This window comes from Aegilops tauschii, chromosome 3 (assembly GCF_002575655.3).
Source record: "Aegilops tauschii subsp. strangulata cultivar AL8/78 chromosome 3, Aet v6.0, whole genome shotgun sequence".
Classification (NCBI taxonomy): Eukaryota; Viridiplantae; Streptophyta; class Magnoliopsida; order Poales; family Poaceae; genus Aegilops; species Aegilops tauschii.
The window spans coordinates 555,768,495-555,793,225 of NC_053037.3; the positions used below are offsets into that span (position 1 = coordinate 555,768,495).

Here is a 24,731-nt window from a genome sequence, read left to right on the forward strand (position 1 = left end):
TCTTGACTACACAATCTTGACGCGCTAGCCGCGCTCATTATACCTGGGGGCTTCTTATACAGAAGCTTAATATAACTATTTTCCGGGCTCTATGCCCCACACATGTGTTATTCTTCCACATGTACCTTTTTTCGCCATTATATGCATCGATATGACTTAAGTTTTGGCCAAGCTGGGTTGCCTGGCTCTTGTGTTTATGCCCTACGTTCACGTTAATTCGGCTAGGGCATAAGGGGAGCACCTCTGCGATTGTTACTGCCGGGTCAGCCGGATGTGTACCTCAGACTGGGTGAAGCCGAAAGCTACCGTTCTTAAGGGAATACTCGGTCGGTGAACAAAAGACGACCTTATTTATTGTAATACATGCCCCTAGATGTTTATATCCTGCGTCTCTTTTCGCAGCTCGGACATGCACATTAGGGCATGCGTACCCAGGGAAAGGAACCCTTAACGGAACTATTCTCCCTGGAAGATGTTTCTTACTATCCATGTAATATAACATAGCTAGTTGGGTACTTGTATGTTCAAGCACTTATGACCCCTACGCCTGGTTTCCACGCGTACCCCGGTTTTCTCATAACTGAGCGGGTATTCGGATACACTCCGGACTGTCGGGTCCAGAGGTCGAAGCGAAAAGGTCCGCCATGACAAATGATTTACAATCCGGCTAGGGACAATACATGTCAATTGAAGTACACAGTCACTTAGACTGACTAAATTCTTCTTCTATACCATCCAATAGGCTGTTTAGCCTACAATCCTATTGAGGATACTTTGCGGCTAATTCTACTTGGTCATACACCAAACTGACGGGGATCTCTTTCCCATCGGGCCCCACAGGTCCGACCTCGGCCATGCGGTTCGGGTCAGCCTTGGTATATCGTGTCTTCACCATGGCCCAGGCTTCCCTCGCACCTTGTCGGCAGGCCGATATCTTCCATAATCGGAAGCGCCGCCACGCTCCCTTGAGCTTCTCTATAAGCTTCCCCATGCCTCCTGGTGGGGAGGCGGATGGCCACAAGGCTTGGGCAATGCCCTGCATCACCTGCCGAACTTGTTCGTGCAGTTGTGAGAGCTCTGGCAGAAGATCACCCGCAGACCCGGGCATCTCCTCCACGGGACGACCCGTTAGCATACCTGCAGACATAACTCTGTTAGCCGGTTTCTTCGCCGAACTCTTTAAAAGTTCGTTCAAGCACTTACTAAAAATGCCGCGTCGAAGCCGCTTATTCTCCTTTACGGAGTCAGCAAGTTGGGCTCGAACATCTTTCAGTTCCACGCCCAGCTGGGTATTGGCGTCTTGGAGATCGTTTTTCTCCCGCCTAACCCGTGTAAGCACGCGCTCGCCTGCCTTTAGCTGTCGTTGAGCATGCGACTCATCCCCTATCACGACCTCCGGATTCACTCCAGAGTCATCTGCAGAATCTATTGTTAGATTTGCATGCATGCCGCATACTAACCGGTACATGTCATTCTTTTTGATAGAGACAAGTGTTACCAGAGGGGGGCTTCTCGGACTCCTTTATTGCGGCAACTGCGGCCCGTAGCTGGGCTTTGCACTCTTCCAGCTCTTGAGACAATTGGGCATTCTTCTCCGTAAGAACCTGCACTAATAATGATCCTTAAATCAGTTGTGTCAACTGTTTCAAGTCTCAGGGGCTACTGATATACATAATTATTAGATTTCTTTACCCGTATATCCTTTACATACTAGTCCGTGGCTCTGGCAAGACCATTTTGAGCAGCTCGGATGTACGCATCTCCTGAGTTGAAGGCATCAAACGCCTCTTGGGAGAAACAAGCGTCACGGAGTACGGCCCAACGACGCCTGTGATTCATGGCGCTCTCCACTTCGGAATTTGTAGCGGATAGCCTATCCACATCCTCTGTAGGAGGAACATTCGGCGTTCGCCTCATGTTAGCGTCCGCCTCTATGTCCGGCTCTGGAGCCCGACTGGTGGAGGCGTGACCGGCAACCTCTCCGGATATAGTCCGGCGAGCGTTTTTCCTACTAGGAAACATGGGCATTATTATGTTTTAAAAGACGACCACCACGGAGCGGGGTTCTCTTTCATACCTCTGCGGCGGCGTCTCAGTCCTGACCGCCTTCCTTTTAAGCCTACCCGGCTTCGGTGCCCCTTGTTGGTGAGTCACTGCGGGTTCGGCATGGCGTCCCGAGGGCCTTCCCTGTAAGACACCATATGTGTGCGGTAGGTGAAGTGCAGAAAAGGGGATCCTTCTCGGAAGTTGGGACTCCGATTTTCCTTACATGCGATGCAGGGAGTAGTCCAGGATAATCGGCTATGATGGCCACCATGGCATCATCGCAGCTCAATTGATAGAACGCCCTGTCAATCAGCTCCACAAAGGTGTCCGTATCCTCTTCAAGTCCGGGGTCGAGGGCCCGGTCAGGGTCCGCCGGTTGTGGAGGCGGGCTGTGGACCTCCCTTACAGCTTTCGTAGTTCCTGCTATGAAACAGCAAGGTAAATACTTATGACCACAGCGGGTGGCATCGTCTTCTCCGTTGAAGTGCCACATGGGTTGCCCCCGATATTGAAGTGGCTGTACCCCCCGCATTATACATATTGACATAACCTCAATTACTGTCAATCCTGACTGGGCCAACGTCTGTATCCGACTCATCAGGTAAAGGACTTCCCCGTTATCTTCCTCCTGAGGGCTCCGAGGGCGCCAGATGCGGCGTTTCTTCAAGGGAGCGTTGTCGAACTCAGGAAGGCCCATACGAATAGGGTCCGGAAGGGGGACGTCCTCCATATAAAACCACTCCGAAGGCCAGTCCTCGGATGTCTTCTTCGGAGTACCGGACAGGTATCCGGTCCCGGCGATGCGCCATATTTCGGCTCCGCCCACTTGGTATATTGACCCCTCCTGTGTACGGGGTACGAGGCAGAATAGCCTCTTCCATAGCTCGAAATGAGCTTCGCAGCCCAGAAACAGCTCGCAAAGGGCGACATAGCCAGCGATGTGTAATATGGAGGCGGGAGTGAAATTATGCAGCTGGAGGCCGTAGAACTCCAGGAGCCCGCGGAGGAACGGATGAATTGGGAATCCAAGCCCTCTTAATAAGTAAGGGACAAGGCACACCCGCTCCCCCATGGATGGGTTGGGAAAGCTCTCTGCTTGCTCCCCGCCATTGTAGGTGGCGAGCCCGGCTCGAACGGGGACCATATACGCTGGAGGGAGAAATCCCTGGGTATGTAACTCTACTAATTGGCTGTGGGGGACGGAACACTTCTTCCAATTACCGGGCTTAGGGCTACGGGAGCGAGAGGAGGAGCTGCGATGGCCGGCCATGTTGGAATGGATTTTTTCCGAGCGCGCTCCGATGGATACTCGCTGTGGGAGGATGGTGTGATCTGGATCTGAGAATCCCCGTCTCTTTAATAGACGATTTACTCGCATGGCTAGGGTGGTAAATGTAAAAATGCCCTGGCTTCTCGCATTCGCTCGACGCGTGGAAGATAGCCATTATTAGGCGCGGAAGCCAAGGAGGCAACATTTATGGGAAGCCGGACATTACTCAACAGGTACTCAGAATTTGGAGAAGAACCCGCCTTGCAATGCTGAAGACAATCTGCGCGCCGGACTCATCGCCATTGAAGCCTGGTTCGGGGGCTACTGAGGGAGTCCTGGATTAGGGGGTCCTCGGACAGCTGGACTATATACTTTAGCCGGCCTGTTGGACTATGAAGATACAAGATTGAAGACTTCGTCCCGTATCCGGATGGGACTCTCCTTGGCGTGGAAGGCAAGCTTGGCAATACGGATATGTAGATCTCCTCCCTTGTAACTGACTCTGTGTAACCCTAGCCCCCTCCGGTGTCTATATAAACCAGAGGGTTTAGTCCGTAGGAAAAAACAATCATACCATAGGCTAGCTTCTAGGGTTTAGCCTCTACGATCTCGTCGTAGATCAACTCTTGTAATACTCATATCATCTAGATCAATCAAGCAGGAAGTAGGGTATTACCTCCATCGAGAGGGCCCGGACCTGGGTAAACATCGTGTCCCCCGCCTCCTGTTACCATCTGCCTTAGACGCACAGTTCGGGACCCCCTACCCGAGATCCGCCGGTTTTGACACCGACAGCCGCCGCTGCCCTCCTCTTTGTCGTCGACGACCCAGGAGACCTCTTCCTGCACCGTGGCCCTCGTATTCTTCGTGGCAGGCGACATCAGCAGCTCCCTGGCCCTCCTCGGAGACTGAGAGCATCTCCGCTCCCCCCCCCCCCCCCCCCCCCGACAGGCCCCCATACCCCTTTTTTATCGTCGGCTCAAAAAAATGGTTCAGTCGCGCCCCAGGAGCTCAAATTTCGCCGATTAGGACCGAAATTGGTGCCGGCGGACCCAGGCCGAACCCAGCGCGCTGGGTGCCGACCAGGGGCGCCGGGGGAAAGGAAAATTGTGCCAAAACTTCCCACGCCAGATTCCCACCCCATGGGCCCGCTGAGTCAGAGACTAGCATTGTCATCCTCATCTCATCGCCTCGGCTCCCGCGCGAATCAATGCTAAGGCTGCCGCCAGTCAGCCTTCCATTGATCACGGGCGGCGCAGTGAAGACGCGCTGCTCACCCGTGTCAAGCCCTAGCCCCAGGAGACGCTGGAGCGCCGACGCAGCCGCGGCGGCAACCTCGTCATAAACGAGGGCCGCCGCCAACCTTCCCCTTCCCGCGGCCATCTTTGCCTGGTCAGGCTGAAGAAGGAGCCGGTGACACCCATGGTCGTCAAGCAGGAGCACGTGGAGATGGTCGCCGACCTCGAAACCGACCTGAAATGGGCGCGCGACGACTACATGCGGGAGGAGGTGGAGCGCCAGCGCCGTGCTCTGGAGGAGATCGGCGAGCGACGCTGTGGCCGCGAGGAGGACGGCATCATCGTCCTCGACAACGACGAGGAGGAGGCGCCGACGCCGACCAACCCCGTCCACAGCGGCGATCCAGGGCAGGGCTGCAGCAAGGATGGCAGCGTGCAGGACGACGGCGACGACGATGGCGGCGACTACACCGCCTTCTACAAGCTCCACGGCATGAACTAGGCTAGGGGCGGCGGCGGCGTATTTTTTTTAAGTTTTATGTATGTCTTTAAGTTTGTACAAATATGAATGAAACCGCCTAAATTCCGTCCAAAATCGAGTCATTTTCTTCGAATATGAGCCAAAATTGCATTTGAGAAACGGTGTCTGGGTGCCAACTTAGGGCGGCGGTTGGGAACCCGACCGTCCCCACGGCAAAAATACCACCAGTTAGTCCTCAGGAGGCGATATTTCAGAGCCTTGGGGGGGGGGGGGGGGGGGGGACAGCTGGAGATGCCTTGAGAAGCAGGGCAAGCTGTACATAATCGAAAAGTATATGATCAGACATAATTCATATGCTTAAGTTGTATATGATCACGCATAAGTATATGATCATACATAAGCATAATTCATATGCTTCCGTATAGTTGATGTTGGTGAAATTGGTACTTTATGCATAGTATATGCTGTATGCATGAACTCGCGTTGTTCCTGGTGTTGAGAATTGTTACTCATATTTCATTCTCTATGAACCGCAGGTTGGTGTATCAATGTAGTTCATCGGGATCCAAATGTCGGTTTGGTCCGGATTTTTTCAGGTACGAGTTGGAACCGGATCCACTAACATAGAGAAAGAAAGTCACGGTAGTGTAAAATGAAGAAGGCAAGTTAGAGACTATTAATAGATAGTTAGCAGGTTGTCTAGTAGATATAACTAATTCAAAATTAATTTTATTTCGTCATCAATTTGTTTATATGTAATTACTGTAAATGTACACAGTAGATCATCAATTTATAAATTAATTTAAGTCATTTTAGTCTTAATCATATGGATAGAAAGAAGAGAAGTTAAAGTACTGTAGCTTCTCTAACTTTTCTTCTCAATGTTGAAGGATCCAGTTCCGTACGAGATGCCCTGACCATCTTGGTTGGGTTGAGTGCCGGCCTCTCGAGTAAGATTGTTTAGTACTGTACGTGCGTGCATATCGATCATGGGTGCAGTCCTACATGTGAGCGTGCACACGTGATACAGACTGTAGAGGCCGGTGCATATATATCGATCATGGTACAGTCCTACATGTTAGTGAAATTGGTACAGCAGTTTATATGCATGAACTCATGTCGTTCCGGTGTTGAGAATTGTTACTCATTCATTCTCTATGAACCGGTGGCCGGTGTATCAATGTTGTCCATGTGGGTTCCAAATGTCGGTTTGGTCATGATATCTCAGAACATATATTTCCTTATGTGGTAAGTATCACAACCTATATACTCCCTCCATCCCAAAATAAGTGTCTTGACCTTAGTATAACTTTACACTAGAGTTAGTACAAAATCGGGATCTGGCGAGCATGCACTGTGTTTTATACTTAGGAATTTTTCCAGTAGGCGTGCAACCCTACCGCCAGGGACCTTGGTGGTAGGCTGTTATACCCTACCGCCATGGACCCTGACGGTAAGAAAAGAGTCAAATCCCGAAATTTTTGCAAGGCAGGGTCAAATCTCAAATAAGTTTCAGAAAAGGGTCAAAACACGAAATTTAGCCGCTTGCCCAACTAATCATTCCAGCATAAAAAGATCATTGTTTTATTAGAAACAACAAATCAATTTCTTACTAATCATCTACGGTTAAGTACAATGCAGAACACCTGAAAAAGGTATAGTGCATAGATGGTGGTCATCCTAAAGTATTTAATTTTCAGGTTGCAAATTATTGAACATATTCATGCAAACATATAGTAGATGGTCATACAAGAAAAATCTCTAACCGATACCGATCATTCATATTTTGACTCAAATTTTATGCATGTGGAACTTCCCCACAAAAGAACCCATATAGCCCCTCCTGTTCTTTTTACTCCGCATATAAGATTTGTTTGGAGTCAAACTTCAGAAAGTTCGAACGACTTATAGAAAAAATATGAGCATTCACAATACAAATCAACATCATTAGATGCATCACAAATTTACCTTTTACATTATATAACTTTAAAATTGTAGATGTTGATGTTTTTAACATAAATATGGACTCCAGACAAATCATATATGTGGGTAAAAAGGATCGGAGGAAGTATATATTTTAAACATGAAGGACTTCAGCATGCGTGCTGCCATTTCATGCCAAGCTGGTTCCACACCGCGTACACAATCATCCAGCCCCATCAGTTAAACCGACATGTTGGAGCGCATCGCTACCAAAGGATATGACACAAACATGAGCGCCCGATATTTCTGGAAACGTGAAAAGGGGAATTCATCATATCATGAAAATGACCACAAGGTATGTTTAAGGGTAAAACTGCGTGGTTTCAACCACCACTTAAGGATCAATCGACAGAAATTGCAAGTATCTACTTGGAGTAACATAACTTTGGTAAGTACTAGCCCACGCATGTGCGTGGCCCACTTTGCTAGTTTGCAAAAAAATGCAAGATAAATCCATATATGCACATTGTACTGTTCTTGAAATTTTGACTCATTTTGAAATGTAGTTTCAGGAGATATTAGTAGTTTTAGTTATCCTGCTGATGTGGCATTTTTTTTCCTTGCCACATGCACACTTACAAGTGGGGCCCAGCTGTTGGGAATCACGTCAACAAAGTCAAATGATGGATTAGAGCTGGTTGCAATGGATTACACCAATCCGTGGCGTTTTGTGCGACAAACATGAAAAGTAGGCGTTCTATGCAAAATCGACCGCAATATATATGACAAATATGAAAGGTAGAGCTGGTTTATGCAATTTTCTCAAAAGCTCTCAACATATATAACCTGAACATTTACATGAGGCGGCAGTAGCAGCAAGATCAGATCAGATCAGATCGTTCATGTGGTCGTCCCCTCCACGTCGCTGCATCTTTCCATCGGCCTCTTATCTTTTCTTCTTGTCTCTTTGAGCTGTTGATCTCACTCACTTTTGCCACGCACCATCCATTCTTGCTCGTCCCCTCCGACATGTATTGCATAATTAGCTAGGACCCGTGCGATTCTCTGAACCCACTCCACTTCCATCCAGGTTTACTTTCGGCATGAGAGGGTGGATCTATCCATTCATGATGAGATAAAGGTTATTAATTTGGATGGCAAAGTAAGCGGTACCCCAGGCGTGCTAAGAGCGGTGGGCCTATGTACACTCGAAACTTTGGATACGAGACACTAGCCAGGCTGAAAACGACGTCTAAGAGGGTGCTTGGATACGTTTTAGTCTCATGACTAAAAGTAATGGGACTAAAACTTGCTAGCATTATCCATGCTTGGATCCAAATACTAAAGAGACTAAAATCAAGTTAATGAGCATTTATTATCCTCCAAACCCTCCAATCCAGAACTCGCCTGTGTTAAAGGAGAGGAGTTAAATGAGGAGAGAGAGGCCTAATCCACATTTCAGTAGGGGTACCCCTGACTAAAAAAATTTAGTCTCAAGACTAGTTTTAGCCCATCTTTAGTCAGGGGTGCTTGGAACTTTAGCCTTTTAAAAAGACTATTTTTAGTCAGACTAAAATAAGTCCCTTGAATCCAAGCACCCTCTAACTTAATCCTCATGGTTGCATTTCATATTTGCAGAGAAGGCCCACATACAAAAACGTACTAGAAGCCTGCAATGTGTGCTCTAGCACCTTGCAATTTGCAAACATGAGATTATAGGACATGATATACACATAATTACCACTACCACTCTACCAGCATACATTATTTCCATGCAAAAATTATAAGAAGAAAGATGACTAAAATAAAATATATATGGAACAACAATTAAGCAACTACTTGTACATAACAGTATACTACTATGCTTTGTACGTACTACTAGCTATGAACCGTAGCATCCCAAAAACCAGGAGAGCGTCCTGGCGCCCACGTTAGCAGGCGGCACCTTCTCCAGCCCAGTGATCATGTACGGCTGCTTCTTTCTCTTCTTCTTCTTGGTGTGGATTACCGTGCCCCTAACCGTCACCTCCTTCTTCCCGAAATCCACCATGTAATCCAGCAGCCCTGCTAGACGAGATCAATACACACCGATAACACATCAGCACAATATCGCAGCGAACATCAGTGATTAAAATGAGATGTCAGTTGGATCCTTACCGTTCATCTTGGTGACGACCTTGGTGACCCGCTGTCGGCAGTGGGAGCAGCCCATGTTGGCGCTCATCACCACCACCTGCACCTGCACCCGTTGCAGATGTATTCAGAATCCCATTAAACTTCCGCCATCAACATGCGCACTGGCTAATTAAGCATCATCAACGCAACACCCAATATGTTTGCATCGCTTCTACGCAATTAAGCAAAGGGACCGGCAACCAGCTAGTAGTATATGTCAACACACTGTGCAGCTAAGCCACTAATCGATGTACGTGCGTACTAGCTGAATTTTTTAAGTCTTGGTTAGGCCTTGACTTGATTATTAGCTATACGGACGGTGGTTAATGGTGGATGGTTAGCTATAGTAGTACTTGAGTGGTGGTAGCGGCAACCCAGCAACCTGGCCCGCTCTATAGTTAAAGAATATTAGAGCTACGTGCTAATTGCAACCCATGTATGCGTCGCTCTCACCCAACCATTCTATCTTGACCACTTGCCACTAGACAAATTCCGTCCCTCGTTCTGGTCACCACATGACCTGCACTGCTGCAAGTACTAGCCAGGAGCAGTTGTTCGTTCCCATGGCATGGTCTGATAAGTTATTTTAAGCTGCTGCTGCTGCTGCTTGTTGTATACTCATCACGTGCGGCCCTTGTGATACGCATGATATCTCTATGGATCAAGGCCAATACTACGTGAGGACAATTTTCGTGTTTTGACCCTTTTTCGTAAGTTGATCCAGATCTAACCCTAGTTTACAAAAATTTCAAGATCTGATCCTTTTCCTACTGCCAGTGTCCTTGGCGGTAGGGTATAACAGCAGGGTATAACAGCCTACCGTCAAGGTCTCTGGCGGTAGGGTTGCATGCCCTACCGTAATTTTTTCCTAAGTATCAGACACAGTGTGTATTCGCACCTACCACCTACCGCCAGACACCTTGGTGATAGGGTTATATAGGCTACCGCCACCGTGTTTGGCGGTAGGGGTCCATGCTGCTGATGTTGATAAGTTTCCTACCGCCAGAGATCTTGACGGTAGGTTGTTATACCCTACTGCCAAGGACCCTGGCGGTAGGAAAAGGGTCAGATCCCGAAATTTTTGCAAACTAGGATTGAATCTGAAACAACTATCAAGGGTCAAAACACGAAAATTGTCCACTACGTGCACGGAGGGCAAAGGCATGTGGCCGAGTGGTGCCTCTCGTACCTTAATGTCGGGTGCCAGCCGTAATAATTACTCCGTAAAACGCTAAGATGACACCAACATCTTAACGGTTTCAAAAAATTTCACCAGAAGAGCATCTTAAACTAGCTAGACGCTTGCTGGCTAGAGACATAGAGAACATATGGATGGATGGATGTCTACATCCATGACTACATGTATATGTATGTCTTTATTATACATGCAGCATACGTACGTATATACGCCGTCCCCATTCACATTGCCATCCAACCTAATGAAGACCTCTTAACAATATTATACTGTAGACAGGGATCGTTTTATTCAGTATTTCACCTAAGGAGCACTTCGCCCACATGTCAAGCATTTGTATTCTACTTAAAATATTGTTTCTTCTCCTGTATGTGCAGAGATGTTGGGTCAAAACTGCACACCCTGGCTGCCCAGCTGACGGTGAAATGTTTTTGTTTGACTGACCGGATCAACCAAACTGTGGGGACGGCAATGTTTCAGATCTGACAACGAGTTAAAATTTGCATGGCGACGTAAGCAACGCGTGCGCACGCGTGTATATAAAAGCACGTTCAAAGATGCTTAGCATGTTTGTGACAGGAATGGACGAATGAACAGATGCTTATATACATCTAATAAGTCCGCATACAGAAATATATTCGTATTTTTCAGGTCAAAGGAGGGCTCGTTCTGCATAGCATGTGCCGTATTTGACCAGATGAATACGGAGCAGGGAAGGGATCTACGGAAGATAACCCAGAGGCAGGGGGGTGTTGTGAGCCAGAGGGGCAGGCATTTGTTTGACCGGTAGCACTTTGCATTAATGGGAAGGAATCCATTTGCTGATCGAGGCTGCTACAGTGATGTGACCGTGACTTGTTCCCGGTTAACGGCTCTCTAATGGACGCACGTGATGTTAGGTCAAGATCCAAGAAAGACACAACAAAAATCCAGTCTTACTCTCGCTTTGGAATCACACCTTACCTAATGGGCGCAGCAAGCAGGCACACATGGCGTCCACGGCCACCGGTTTTCCTATGGCAATTTCAGCTTCGCCTCCGCGATTCCAAGAGCTAGAGGGTCACTCTAATGGAGGCACGACCGACACCTTGATTGCTCATTGCAGTGCTGCTGCTAACTGCTACAGTTGCTTGACGCACGCGTAGCGACGTGTCCGTATGAGACCGTCAGACTCTCACTGCAGCTCCGTGCGGATGCAAGTGGCTGTTCATTTGTCCCTTTCTGAGTTGGAGGAACAAGGTGAGATCATTCTGATCTCAGCACTTGTGCTTCTGGTTTCTAGCGAGGGCGTGCGGTGTTAAACAAAACAAAATAAAATGTGGAATTGATGGGTCGATTGATGCAGTGCCTCCTCTCTCTTTCTACCTTTATGATTGTAGTATAAAAAGCTTAGCGGCAAAAGGTAATTGGAAATGAGAGGGGGACCGTGAGTATCCAAGGAGTAGATAAACAGTCACTCGCTCACACACTTCAATGGGGCTGCAGACACGGGACGGGAACACGCAATATGGGAGGACTGAATGCAGGACACAGGTACTATATAGAATAGTGGGCATCCAAGGAGGGCTAGGCTAGCTAGTGCATAACTGCATATTGACAAATGGGAGTGGAACCAAGAGCTTGATTCCAATGCGCATGCCACTCACAACGACTCCATTTCCTCATGGGGAAGAGCAGCGGGATCAGCAAAAGTGAATCGAGGAAACTACTAGCGATCTGTGTGACACGGTTGACATCCTCCTCACCCAAAAAATAAATGTATAACAGAGAAGTTGAAGGAAATATGAGCAGACCATGAATATGATCGGGGCTGGGATTGCAGAGCTAGAAGAGCCATTAGAGACTTCATATCGTGATCAAGCTTGAAAGAGAGAGGGAGGGGGGGGTGGAGATCATACCGAAGGGAGGGAGAGGTCCTCCACGAGCCTCAGAGCCTGGTGCTGCTTGACCGCCGTGGTGCCGCCGCCGCTCATGGTCGACGTTGCATCTGATCCGCCCATGCTCATGCTCCTGCTCCTCCTCCTGCTTCCACTCCCTGTATCATCATCTTCCCCTGCACGCTCCATGCTGCCTCTTCGCACCCCTCTGGGTGGGTGGGAGCTTCCTCTCCCTCACTCTTCAACAAGACTTTCTTTCTCGTAGCTATGCCTTGTCGTCTGAAGGAGAGTAGAAAAGCATCCTCCTCTTTTATACTAGTCGGTCCTGGGGAAGAGAACAGAGAGGAAGAGCAACAACCAACAACTTAGGGCCGGAGACCGCTCACAGGAAGTGCAAGTATAATTTTAAAATCCTACCTGGATAAAATTAGGCGGGGAATGGAAGGTGAACACCAGCAATCACAAAAGTGACACCATCAGATGTATTCTACTTGTCTGATGGAGAATCATTTGCAAAGACAGTCAGTCCCATTGGATGACTGGGATATAATGACAGTTTGGTGGTGGGATCTCCAATTCTGTGCAGGTGGCCCCACTTTCCACTTCGTATTGGATTCCTTCTGCACTTTTCACCATTTGTCAACTATATATATGTAGAAACAAACAAGCCACCATGGCAGAGAGGTTACTTGCAGTGCTCTCCAATCCAGAGGCCCAAGAGCAAGCAAGGCCGGTAAAATAGTCACCATTTTTTTCCGGTAAAGAGTAAAATGGTCAAAATGAAAGGTGAAATATAATGGTGACAGTACAACAACACAATATGCAGTAAAGAGCCGTCCATACATTAGATATAGAGGGTTCTTTATATTCCCATTAGAATCTTGTATTTGTACAATCATACACGGCAGAGAACTCACTCGTTGGCACCTTGCAGCGTGAAGATTAACAATGCAATCCGCAGGGTGGGTATTGCAGATCAGAAGGGGTCGGTCAAAAGAAACAAAATGTTTTCAGTAGTATATAAAAGATATAGAATCAATGTGCTCTTTAGGTATACTACACACCCTAGGTATCTCAAATGTCGTTTAGCATGAACTGGTTAATCAACCACATCCTTAAACTTGCATAGGAAAAAGGTTCTGAATAAGAAAGATCAAACTACATGAATGTTTAATGAGTGGGCAGAGAGGAGCTGTCGTTCCCTCAAACCACAGAACAAGAGCAAGAAAAAGAACAAGATAATCCCTCGGTCAAAAGAAACAAAATGTTTCATCATCAGTAATATAAAAGAAAGAACTCTTTAGGTATACTGCCCCCTATGGTATCTCCAATGTCGTTTACTATGGACTGAATATGCTATCACATCCTTAAACTTGCACATGAAAAAGGAACTGCATAAGAGATCAAACCACGAGTTTTTCAAATGAGTAGGCAAAGAGGAACTATCATCCTCTCAAACTCCAGAACTAGAGCAAGAGACAAACAAGATCATCACTCGCATGCATTCAATGCCCACCCACAACGAAAGAGTAGTATTAGTATTGCTTGAATGGACAAATAAGTCCTCTTAATTAGGTTGTTGTGCTATACGGCAAAATACAGCTTTGAGAGACGATCTCAACTATACAGCTTGAAATTCGAACAAACAGAGCTACCTCAACTCATTCTTGGTAGCTTATAGCATCTGAGTGTTGACATATAGTACAAAGGAACATTCATAATGATAAAAGGGTGCCAAAAAAGAAAAGACTAACTGATAGATTTGAAAACCGATAAGTCTTAAAACATACTACCTCCGTCCGGAATTACTTGACGCTCAAACGAATGTATCTAGACGGATGGAGTATAAAACAAGTCAAAGTGCACAGGGGAAGTTCAGAAATGCGCAAGAGTACTTCACGTAAAAACCAAGGGGTGTTTCTAACATTCTTCGTCTCACCTACTTCCCCTTCCTGAGCACGCTAGTGACCAAGATTGCACTTTCAAGTTTCAACATCAGTTAGGACAACAATAATTTCCACTTTGAGCCTTACCACACAATGTGTAGCTTTCCCAAGTGACATTTTCGCCATATTTTCAGGATGTGATATTGACATGATGGTAGATGAAGCAACTGACCTGTAAACTCGGTTGTTATTACAAGTGTGCAACAGAATGCTTCACGCCTCTCACTGCATCATGAATCCACACATCTTTGTCATTCTTAAGTGCTTTTTAAGCTAGCTGGAAACTAGGAAACTTTCAGAGTTGCATGTGCGATACAAACACTTAAAAACAGTTGAATCTGAGCACATGAATAACCAGAACACCATGAATTCGTCTATTGCATGTGCGATACAAACACTTAAAAACAGTTGAATCTGAGCACATGAAAATAACCAGAACACCATGAACTCGTCTACCTCTGTCATTCTTAACTATTTCTCAAGCAAGTTGCAAGGCAGGAAACTTCCTGCTTGTGTCTAAGAATACTTGGAACTAGCTGTATTTTAAGCACAAGAAAAACACATAGATCATGACTGGCCAAAACTTATTCCGATACTACCAGGTTAAAAATCAGTGGGTGTATTTGGAGTATTGGAAACTAGTTGCGTACTTCCAATGGCAACAATGCAGTGAACGCCATAAAGTCTTGTTGACAAAAGGACATTTAGATCACCATGGTATCTAATTTAAGCACGTGTGTTCCACGAAAGGACCACAAAATACAGTGCTTATCCTAGCCTATCATTTCCTTTGAATGGGACAAGGTACTAGGCTGAAACCGAGCAAAAGAAAACAAGCACACTGGAATTGGGTAAAATCCCAGTGTTTACGGTTTAGTTATTCAGTTAGATGCCAATGGTTGTACTGCAAAGGTAAATATCACATTAATGATATAAGCATGGACAGAAATTGCTTGAAGTAAAGATAATCATCACGTACCAAACCAGGCTTACAAGTAGTGCAAATGGCAGCAGCAAGAAAGCAATATTTGGCTCATCCCAAAGGTCAGCTGAATTTGATTGGTACTAGTATGATAATCGAGCAAAGCAAATCCTATATGATGATGTTTAGACTGCTTAAGCAGCTGCGTAAGGGGGGCATCACAAGACGTCATTCAATTGTCTATAGTTTTGCAAATCTCACTTCTTGATACGGAGACTTGCCATATTATAATCATGATAGAAGCACTAGTAGAGATATTCTAGATGACCTCATATATAGAGAGCATTCCCTCTATTGGTTTGATTGTAACTTTGATTTCTTAGGCACCAACGCAACATCAGCAGATCTCACAAACATCAGATCAGCTTCCAACCATTCATCTACCTTTACGTTCCATCGCAGTAAAAAATTAATTAGTAGTGTAACCGATGGGGTTCCCCATTCGAAGAACTCTAAACAAGAAGCAACCAGAAGAACAGCAGGATCAGAGAAAAGATATCCCCAACTAGGAACCTGTTAGTAGCATCTATCAGTAGCAGTAAAAATGGAAAAGGACAGTTAAATGGCACAACAAAGCAAAGTTTTACAGAGGCTGTGTAGCTTAAAACATAACAAAAAATCAACTCTAGTTAAGATGCCATTTCATTTGTTGTTTCTAGGGTGGTCCAAGTTACAGTATATCAAAGAATGTTTCATGTTGCATATTTTGTGTTTGTTATAAAAAAAACTGAGTTCCATGTTTTACCGCGTCAGTCCTTGTCTGCCGTTGGTAAAACAGTGGGGAGAAGATAGACCCATAGCAAAAGGATGTTACAATAAAGGAAAAGGTGAACAAACAACCCCCTTGACAGATAAAATATTGAGTTAAGAAAACCAGAGGCAATCGATCAGTTAAAAATGAACCAGCAGGAAAGGATTGATTCATTAGAATTGGCTAAGCATCTGCTGCTGTGTTTCCAACTGTCCATGCATGGCCCTAAGAACCATATTATTCAGAACATAATAGTACTATTGACAACGATATCCTGGACAACCGCATACATAGAGAACATTACTAGACCCCTTTATTGGTTGGTGATTGTAACTTTGCTTTCTTAGGCACCGACTCAGACATCAGCAGATCTCACATACAGACATCGTTGTCCATCCATTCATTTACGTTAACGTTCCGCCGCAGTAAAAAAATAATTAGGACTGCAACCACAAGACAGCAGATCAGTGCGGAGATATCCCCAACTCGAAACCGGCTAGTAGCATCTAGTAGCAAGCAGTGCAGTGAACGTGATAAAGTCTTGTTGACAAAAGGATATTTAGATCACTAGATCACCATAGTATCTAATTTGATGGCGTACCTTGCACAAAAGGACCACAAAATACAGTACTTATTCTAGCCTATCTTTTCCTTTGAATGGACCAAAGTACAAGGCTGAAATTGAGCAAAAGAAAACAAGCAACCTGGAATTCGATAAAAAATTACAGTGTTTAAGGGTAAGCGTTTCAGTTAGAAGCCAATGGGTGTACTTGAATGTTAAATATTTCCGTAGTGCTATAAGCATGGACATAAATTGCTTAAAGAGAAGACATTCATCAAGTACCAAAAAAGGCTTACAATTGATGCAAATGGCAGCAGCAAGAAAGCAAAATTTGGCCCATCCAAAAGATCGACTGTATTTGGTCAGCTGTATTTGATTAGTACTATTACAATAATCGAACAAAGCAAATCCTATATCCCGATGTTTAAACTGCTTAAGCAATTGGGTAAGGGTGGCATCACAAGACGTCGTTCACTTGCCTGTAGTTTTGCAAATCTAATTTTTTGATACAGAGACTTGCCATATTATAATCATGATAGAAGCATTGGTAAAGGCATTCTGGACGACCTAATACAGAAAACATTCCCAGGCCTCTTTATTGGTTTGTGATTGTAACTTATCTTAGGCACCAACGCAACATCAGCAGATCTCACAAACATCACATCAGCTTCCAACCATTCATCTACCTTTTATGTTCCATCGCGATAAACAATTAATTAGCAGTGTAATTGATGGGATTCCCCGTCCAAAGAGCTCTCAACAAGACGCAACCAGAAGAACAGCAGGGTCCAGGAGAAGATATACCCAACCAGGAACCTGTTAGTAGCATCTAGATGAATATTAGTAGTGGAAATGTAAACATAACAAATGTTCAACTCTAGTTTTACAGGACAGGGCCAAAGTTTTACAGAAGCTATGTAGCTTAAAACATAACAAAAGTTCAACTCTAGTTCAAGAATTTTGGCACAACAGCTATAGTAAAGATACCATCTTAACTGATCTCAGGGTAGTCTAAGTTACAGTATATCAAAGAATGTTTCCTGTTGCATGTTCTGTGTTTTATAAAAAAACCGAGTTCCATGTTTTACTCTGTCGGTCCTTGTCTGCGGTTGGTAAAACAGAGGGGAAAAGATAGACCCATAGCAAACAGATGGTATAACGAAGGAAAGGGTGAACAAACAACTCCCTTGACAGATAAACAATCAAGATAAGAACGTAAATACAGGCACAGATCAGTCAAAAATGAACCAACAACAAAGGGTTACATTACAACTGGGTAAACTTCTGCTACTATGTTTCGAACTATCAATGTGTGGCCCTAAGAACCGTATCATTAAAATTTTACCATAATAGAACTATTGACAACAATATTCTGGACGCCCTCACAGTCTCATACTAGTACATAGAGAACATTACCAGGCCCCTTTATTGGTTGGTGACTGCAACCTTGCTTTCTTAGGCACCAACCCGACATCAGCAGATCTCACACACATAAACAGGATTCCCCATCCACAGAATTATCAAGAAGAAGCAACCAGAAGAATAGCAGGGTCAGAGCGAAGATATCCCCAACTGGGAACCTGCTAGTACCATCTACTAGAAAACAGTAATAGTGAACACGGCAACATACAGTTGATGGCATGACAAGGGCAAAATAATGCTGCAGTGTGCAGATACAGAAGCTGAGTAGCTTACAAACATAGCAAGAATTCCAATTCGGTTCAAGAAATTTGGTGGCAACAGCTATACTAAGACAACACTTCAATTGTTGCTAGGGTAGTCAAAGTTTCGGTTTATCAAAGAATGTTTGCTGTTGCATATTTTAATTAATGCTACGGAATCTTACTTCCATGTTTTAATGTGCCAGTGCTGGTCTGCTATTGGTAAAATAGAGGACATAAGATATAACCATTGCAAAAAGATGGTACCATGAAGGAAAAGGTGAACAAACAACTCCCTTGACGGATAAAACAATCAAGACAATAGACAAGAGCATAGACAGAGGCAATAAATCTATTCAAAATGAACCAAAAGAAAAGGGTTGGGTAAACTTCAGCTGCTATGTTTGGACTGTCAATGTATGCTCCTAAGAGGTAGGGCACTTGGTTCCAGGTGCCATGACCCTTGTGGTATATCACGCTCTCTGATTTCAATGACAACAAAAGCAGGAACTCGATGGGAAAAGCTGAGCATTTCAGACTTCGAAATCCACCTTGTCAAATGGAAACCTTCCAGTAATGCTCTCTGGAAAAATGATAAACAGCCTTTTACGCGAGTCAAGCTGCACACATTAACTCCATTCTCATCAGTGTAATCTGAGAGGATCTCAACCATGCGAGGTTCACATTTGTCAATATCAGTGCTATTTAAGGTAATCTTCCAATTTTTGTACATTGCCCATATTTCCCCTTTCTTCGGGAAGATTCGATAGAAAGACTTCTTTGAACTCCAGTCACACTGTACAGGATGAGAGAAAGCTGATATGTCCTTGTAAGTAGTTCCAGTACCAGCTCGAAATACCCCACAAGCAACCGGTAAGCCATCTTCGACCCACCGTATTTCTTCGTTAAGCATTGGATGTGGTTCCAACTTCAACACAAAAATTGTAGCATCTGAAACCACATGGATTATTCTGACATAAGACCTAGGCATCCGATCCCGAGCATCGTACACAGCCCAGATCTGCCCCTCCATAAAATCTTCAGGTGACAACTTGTTATTGTAGTTCATCACTCCTTGCTGGGAAATACCTGAACCTAAATTGCTAGTTGAAGCACTGTAGAATTGCGCCATAGCAGCTTCATGAAAGCCATTTGTATCACTATCCAAACCTGAAAGTGGGGACAGAGGAGTCACACTTGCCAATGTATTTTGATGCCGCAGATTTTCTGGTACAATAGAATGTTCAAGCTCCAGGACTGTTCCAGCCTCATGAGTAAACCTAAATAAAGGGATCCTGTGAGAAAACATGAGCAGATTGTCACTGCAGACTTGTAATACCTGCTCCCTCCCACTCCTCATGTACCTCTGGAAAACGCTTCTAAATCCACCAACCTTTACCAAGGGCGCAACTGTACAACCTGATTCTTCTGAATAACTGGTAAGAATTTCTACAACAGAAAAGGCACTCTTCTTCCGCATTTCAGGATTATTGCACCACCCAATGTCCCAGTCACTGTAGATGGCCCATACTTCTCCTTGCCGGGGAAATACTTCAAGTTGCTGATTTAGAGTATCACGAGATATTTCGTGGGAGAACATACTTATAGAAGATAGCGATATTTGCCGATCTTCCGCAATGAAGGTTCCACAGACGAATGGCAAGCTTGCACTTAACCAGTTCTTCTCTTCATGAGATTGCGGGCATGGTTTGAACCATGATACATATAACTGCATCTTATCTGTCAAAACTTTATTTATCCTTGCATATCTGCGAGGAAACTTCTCCCAGTCATACCCTGCCCAGATCTGCCCAGTAGCAAATTGCTGTATCAACCTGTCCTCCTCAAAGTTATGATAGTCATACTGTTGACTAGAGCAGGGGTCATCTTGCATGGCATCTGAGAGATCAGCAAAGCAGCCGTCGGGATCTTCCTCCGACGAGGACACAGAATACACGTCCTTCTCCCATACACTCTTAAGCTTCTTGTCTGCATGGTTTTCCTCATGCAACTCGAACTCGCCATCATCACCTTGAAAGCAATGGTCGGTCCTCTTGGTTTTGGAAGAACTAGCCACGTTTGAACAATTTCCTGCATCCAAAAATTGTTGGTCAATCTGCCGAACATGCTTCGTGTCCAAGCTTTTTGCTCTATCCATGTCAGGATTTGTGCCGAGAGGAGTTGCTGATCCATCGACATGCATCCGTTCGGTCAGCGAAATGGGGTCACGCCGCAAGTCAGCGTGAGCACTGCTGAACGCACCTGCTGCCATCTGCTTGACCAAACCCCCCGCCGTGTTGCTCGAGTCGAAGCTGGCCCTCTTGGCCGGGTCGGACAGCACCTTGTAGGCTTCGTCGACGAGGCGGAGCGCCAGGTCGGCGCCGGGGAGGGCGTCCCGGACGGGCTCCAGCTGAGCCAGGAGGGCCCTGTGCCGCGCCTCGATGGCGGCGGCGCCGTCCCCGGGCAGGACCTGGAGGGCCCGGTACCAGTGCGGCGGGCGGCCGGCGGGGGCGGCGCAGAGGACCTCGAGCACGGCGAGCATCTCGACGGCGCCGTCGAGGCCGGGGTTGGTCTGCAGCGTCTCCAGCAGCAGCGTCCTGGCGCCGGTGTAGTCGCCGGCCCGCATCCTCGCCGCGATTGCCTCCCGCGCCGCCTCGCCGTCCCCGTCCTCCATCCTGCAGCCAGAAATCCTCGTCAGAGCCGAATTCGATCCCGCATTCGATCTCACCCGGACTAGGGCCGGGACCTCACCTGCCGCGCCCACTGGCCGGGACGGGGGACGAATTCGAATCGAGGGATACCTGAACCCTAGTGCGGCGGCGATTTCCGCGGCGATTTGGCGTTTGACTCTTCGGCGCTGCGACGGCGAGCGCAGCGACTTGCTCCCGCTCGAGCTCTACAACTTCACTCTGTGGCCTACGGTGTGGCGGCGACCCCACCTCTCCCCTCGTGGGCCAGGCCTCCCCAGAGGGTGAAGCGAATGGGCTGGCAGGTCAATGGCCAGTTCGGAATGCTTGTACAGACTCTGGGCCGAATAGGCAGAAACAAGAATGGTCCAGAGGGAAAGGAGGTCCAGTCGCTCGAAGATGCAAAGCACGCACGCACAAAAAGCGGGAGCAAGGTTCTATCTTAAAGAATGTCACCTAGGATAAATGATGAGCTAAAGGAGAGAGAAATCATAAAAAAATGCCTGTTTTCTCTTAATAGAAGACAAGGGATGATCTCTTAGCACAATATGTCTCACCACGTTTTTAGTAATGGCTAGTTGTTGAAAATAAGGCTAAAATATGACCCATTGTTGACATGTTTTCTTGTCATCTCCAAATTACATACAAAACTTAAGACTATTTTATCAACCATTATATATGCCCTAACAAAAAGAAATAGTACTTCTTCTCAGCTCTGCAAGGGTCACCTGGGGTGGGCTGAAAGCGCGTCATTTATTGCGTTCTCAGTCGCCGTCACGTGTCGCGCTTTGGATGCTCCTTTTGATTTTCTTTTTTTCTTTTTTGCTTTTTAGATGGTTTTCCCGAGTTTTTTCGGCTTTCCGATTTTCCCATGGTATTTCTTAGGTTTCGAACAAAAAAATTGAAAAAACAATTGCACGAAAAAATGTGTTTTCATTTTTTTCCCGCAAGAGGTACAGGCGTGCCTCTTGGAAATGAAAAAAAGACGTGGTTTCTTTTTTTTCCTTCCATCGGAGGCACAGAATTGCTTCCACGAGTCGTGCCTCTCGGAAACCGGAAAAAAAATAACGCGTTTTTTTTTCAACGAGGGCACGGATTTACTTCTCATGCAGGCACGAATTTGCTTCTGCGATAAGCATAGTCGTGTCTCTTTTGGAAAAACAAAAAAAATATGCTTTCGGTTTGGCTTTTTTGTCCAATTTTTTTGAAGAAAAAGTTCATCAAAATCTATCAACATGGGATCTAGTTTTGAAGATCTGGACACGAGGAATCCGTCGATGAAAATGGTGCGAGATTTGAACGCACGAATTAAGAGATAAAACATTCTGAAAAACATTTTGAATAAACGGATCTACAAAAAAAAGGAAAACTCTCAGGTTGCGACAAGTGACACACATGAAAATAGATGTGACCTTCGCAAATATTGCTCCTTAATTAATGATTTCAAGAAAAAACGAGTGGTTCCTATATGACGCCCGTTAGCGTCAAATCGTCACAGCTTCGCTAAAGCAATCCGAAGCGACCGACACGGCCAGCCAATTTATAGCGAGGAACCAGTTTTGGGAACCTTCTAGAAGGTTCCCTAAACCAGGTTTTTTTTCTATGATGTTTCGTTTTACAGGTTTTTTGGTTTTCTTCATTATTTCTGTTTTTTGTTTCTTTTCTTCTTTTTTCTGCTTATTTCTTCCCTTTTCTTTTCTTTTCTACTTTTTATGTTTTTTATTTTTCATAAATTCAAAACTTCTAAAAAATGTTCAGAATTTTTAAAATTCGTTTGAATTTTCAGAAAATGTTTGAAATTCGAAATTTTGTTCACGTTTTTCAATTTTTGTTTACGTTTTCAAAATTTGTTCACGTTTAAAAAAACGAAATTCCTTTTTTGTTCACCGTATTGAAGAAAAATGTCCACCGTTCATTTGCAAAAAGTTCATTGTAAATTTTAGAAATATTTGGTGTGTGTTTGAAAAATGTTCATGGTATACTAAGAAAATGTTCAGTGTGTATTTTAAATTCACTTTTTAAAAATTGTACATGGTTCAAAATTTTTTTTAGATTTTTCAAATTTGTTCACAATTTTTGAAAATGTTCACTTTTTTAAAATTAATATTTGATTTTTTTACATTTTCCAAACAATGGCCGCGTTTTAAAGCAATTTGGTTCACATTATTTTTCAAGAACTGTTGGAAAACCCCAGGTCTTGACGCTTTTTAGTTGGTACTTTTAAATATAGTGTTGCATATCAGCTGTACTCAGTCCGTAACTCAGCTGGCAAGCATCGTGAAGTTCGGAGTTCGGCTCCCGCCTCGTGCGCTTTTCTTTTCCGATTCGCTCGGCGCCTGTGAATTGGGCCGGCCCATTTGCGCGCCACCTTTAGCAAAAGGTGTTCGTTTTGACGCTCACGAGCGTCGAGCAGGAGGTCTCCAGAAACCGCACGCACAAAAAACAAAAAAAAAGGCACGTACGAGACGAGGTTATTTTCTATATAAAAAGAAAATGCCCTCGTAGTTAGGGTTTCCATCCTCCGTCGGTGATCTTAGCACCGACGAGAGTTTTTCCCAAGTGATTTTCTTACCACATCATCATGTGCTGCGTGGGTGTCAAGGAAGACATGAGGCTTTATGCGGGGATGTGTTGTTAGTTCTGAAACCCAATATGGTGGTTGAGGCTTCGGGCTCGTCACGGCCAATGGACAGGGGTGCAAGTTCTTATCTGGAGGAGATGTTGAAGCATATGTACTTACAGGATGAAGAGTGGATGATGATGTCGTGGGAAAAGAGGAGGTCGAGCAATTCGAGTGGGAGGCCAGATGGCTCGCGGTTGCTCGCGTTAACACAAACAGACCCTTCAGCTCAGATGCGCTATTCAAAAAATATGCAATTTGCGTGGAGTCTCACTCAGACTAAAGTTTCAAGAAGTAGGGGAGAACTTATTCATTTTTTCAAATGTTTTTGTTTGGGAGAATGGAAGGAGGTGGTCCATGGGGGACCTTGGAGGGTATAGGACGATCATTGAGGACTATGATGATACGACGGATCCCGAGTCGATCGTGCTTGATGGTTTGTATGTTTGGGCCTAGATATCCAAGGTCCATGATCTCTGTCGTCATGTTCCGGTTGTTAACTAGTAACCCATTGGCTTGAAGGAATGGAAAGGTGAAAGAGGTGCAGATAAGGCCATCACTATATTATGAAGGAGATTATGTATGATTTCGTGGGTGAGTCATGACTGCGAAGACCTTAACTCGTTTCACGCCTCTCACAAATGAGGGGGAAGGATGCTTGTAGAATATGAGATTATGCGGCCAGGAGGTGGCCAAGATTGCTACTGGATTTCAAAGGGAGAAGATTCCCCCGAGGAGATCAATAGAACGTTCATCGTTATCATTCTCAGGGTATTAAAACCCACTTTTCTGTCTCAATATCGGCCTATTAGCTTGTGCAACATGATGTTTAAAATTGCTTTCTGAAAATTGCGCTGCACCTAGCAAGTGGCCATATTTTTCGTGCATGACACTGATGAAAATGTACAACGTGAATTTGATCCGCTGTGATCTGATTTGAATGCAAAAGTCCCAAGCAAAAAGTAAAAATGTATGCACACTCTTTGTTATTTTACATGTATTTTCCTCATTCCTAGATAAAAATATGTGTTCAATTTTTTATCCAAAGGTTCCTGTGCTACACCTAACAAGTGGGCCTAAACCATAGACCCGCCAGCGTATAGTCCCATCACCTTCACCGTCTATGTTCTTCTCCTTCATTGAAAACTCTCGAATCAAGTCTCTCGCCGCCTCTCACTGCCTACCGCCGCCAAACTTTTCCACAATTATTGTATGCCGCCGAGGATAGCTGACGTCCTTCCCCGTAGATCAATCACGCCGACATGGGTAGCCGCCTGTCTCCGTCACCTGTCGTGGTTCTGGACTTCCCGTCCGTAA

General features: G+C 45.3%; 2 protein-coding genes across 4 annotated transcripts; both read right to left on the reverse strand.

The window, feature by feature from the left end:
- Nucleotides 1-8,618: 8,618 nt before the first annotated feature.
- On the reverse strand, nt 8,619-13,271 carry LOC109769959 (uncharacterized). Of its 2 annotated transcripts, none has more exons than XM_020328667.4 (4): nt 12,623-13,271; nt 12,227-12,530; nt 9,116-9,197; nt 8,619-9,022 (listed from the first exon to the last, which is right to left on the reverse strand). In XM_020328667.4, the coding sequence occupies exons 2-4, from the start codon at nt 12,392-12,394 to the stop codon at nt 8,841-8,843; spliced, it is 432 nt and encodes a 143-aa protein (XP_020184256.1). In that variant the 5' UTR covers nt 12,395-12,530; nt 12,623-13,271; the 3' UTR covers nt 8,619-8,840. The 2 variants fall into 2 exon arrangements, with proteins under 2 accessions (XP_020184256.1, XP_020184254.1); XM_020328665.4 differs by having other exon boundaries at nt 8,619-9,025; nt 12,623-12,825.
- Nucleotides 13,272-18,351: 5,080 nt separating this feature from the next.
- On the reverse strand, nt 18,352-21,044 carry LOC109769958 (uncharacterized). Of its 2 annotated transcripts, none has more exons than XM_020328664.4 (2): nt 20,909-21,044; nt 18,352-20,782 (listed from the first exon to the last, which is right to left on the reverse strand). In XM_020328664.4, exon 2 carries the CDS (start codon nt 20,779-20,781, stop codon nt 18,520-18,522), a length of 2,262 nt encoding a protein of 753 aa, XP_020184253.1. In that variant the 5' UTR covers nt 20,782; nt 20,909-21,044; the 3' UTR covers nt 18,352-18,519. The 2 variants fall into 2 exon arrangements, with proteins under 2 accessions (XP_020184253.1, XP_020184252.1); XM_020328663.4 differs by having other exon boundaries at nt 20,859-21,022.
- Nucleotides 21,045-24,731: the final 3,687 nt, after the last annotated feature.

What these genes read in the sequence shown, in the direction of transcription:
- LOC109769958 (XM_020328664.4), bottom strand. Translation starts at nt 20,781, where the DNA reads ATGGAGGACGGGGACGGCGAGGCGGCGCGGGAGGCAATCGCGGCGAGG.
- LOC109769959 (XM_020328665.4), bottom strand. Translation starts at nt 12,394, where the DNA reads ATGGAGCGTGCAGGGGAAGATGATGATACAGGGAGTGGAAGCAGGAGG. An exon ending in AGGACCTCTCCCTCCCTTCG is followed by an intron (nt 9,198 to 12,226) that starts GTATGATCTCCA and finishes CAACGGGTGCAG; the next exon opens with GTGCAGGTGGTGGTGATGAG. An exon ending in GGTCGTCACCAAGATGAACG is followed by an intron (nt 9,026 to 9,115) that starts GTAAGGATCCAA and finishes GATCTCGTCTAG; the next exon opens with CAGGGCTGCTGGATTACATG.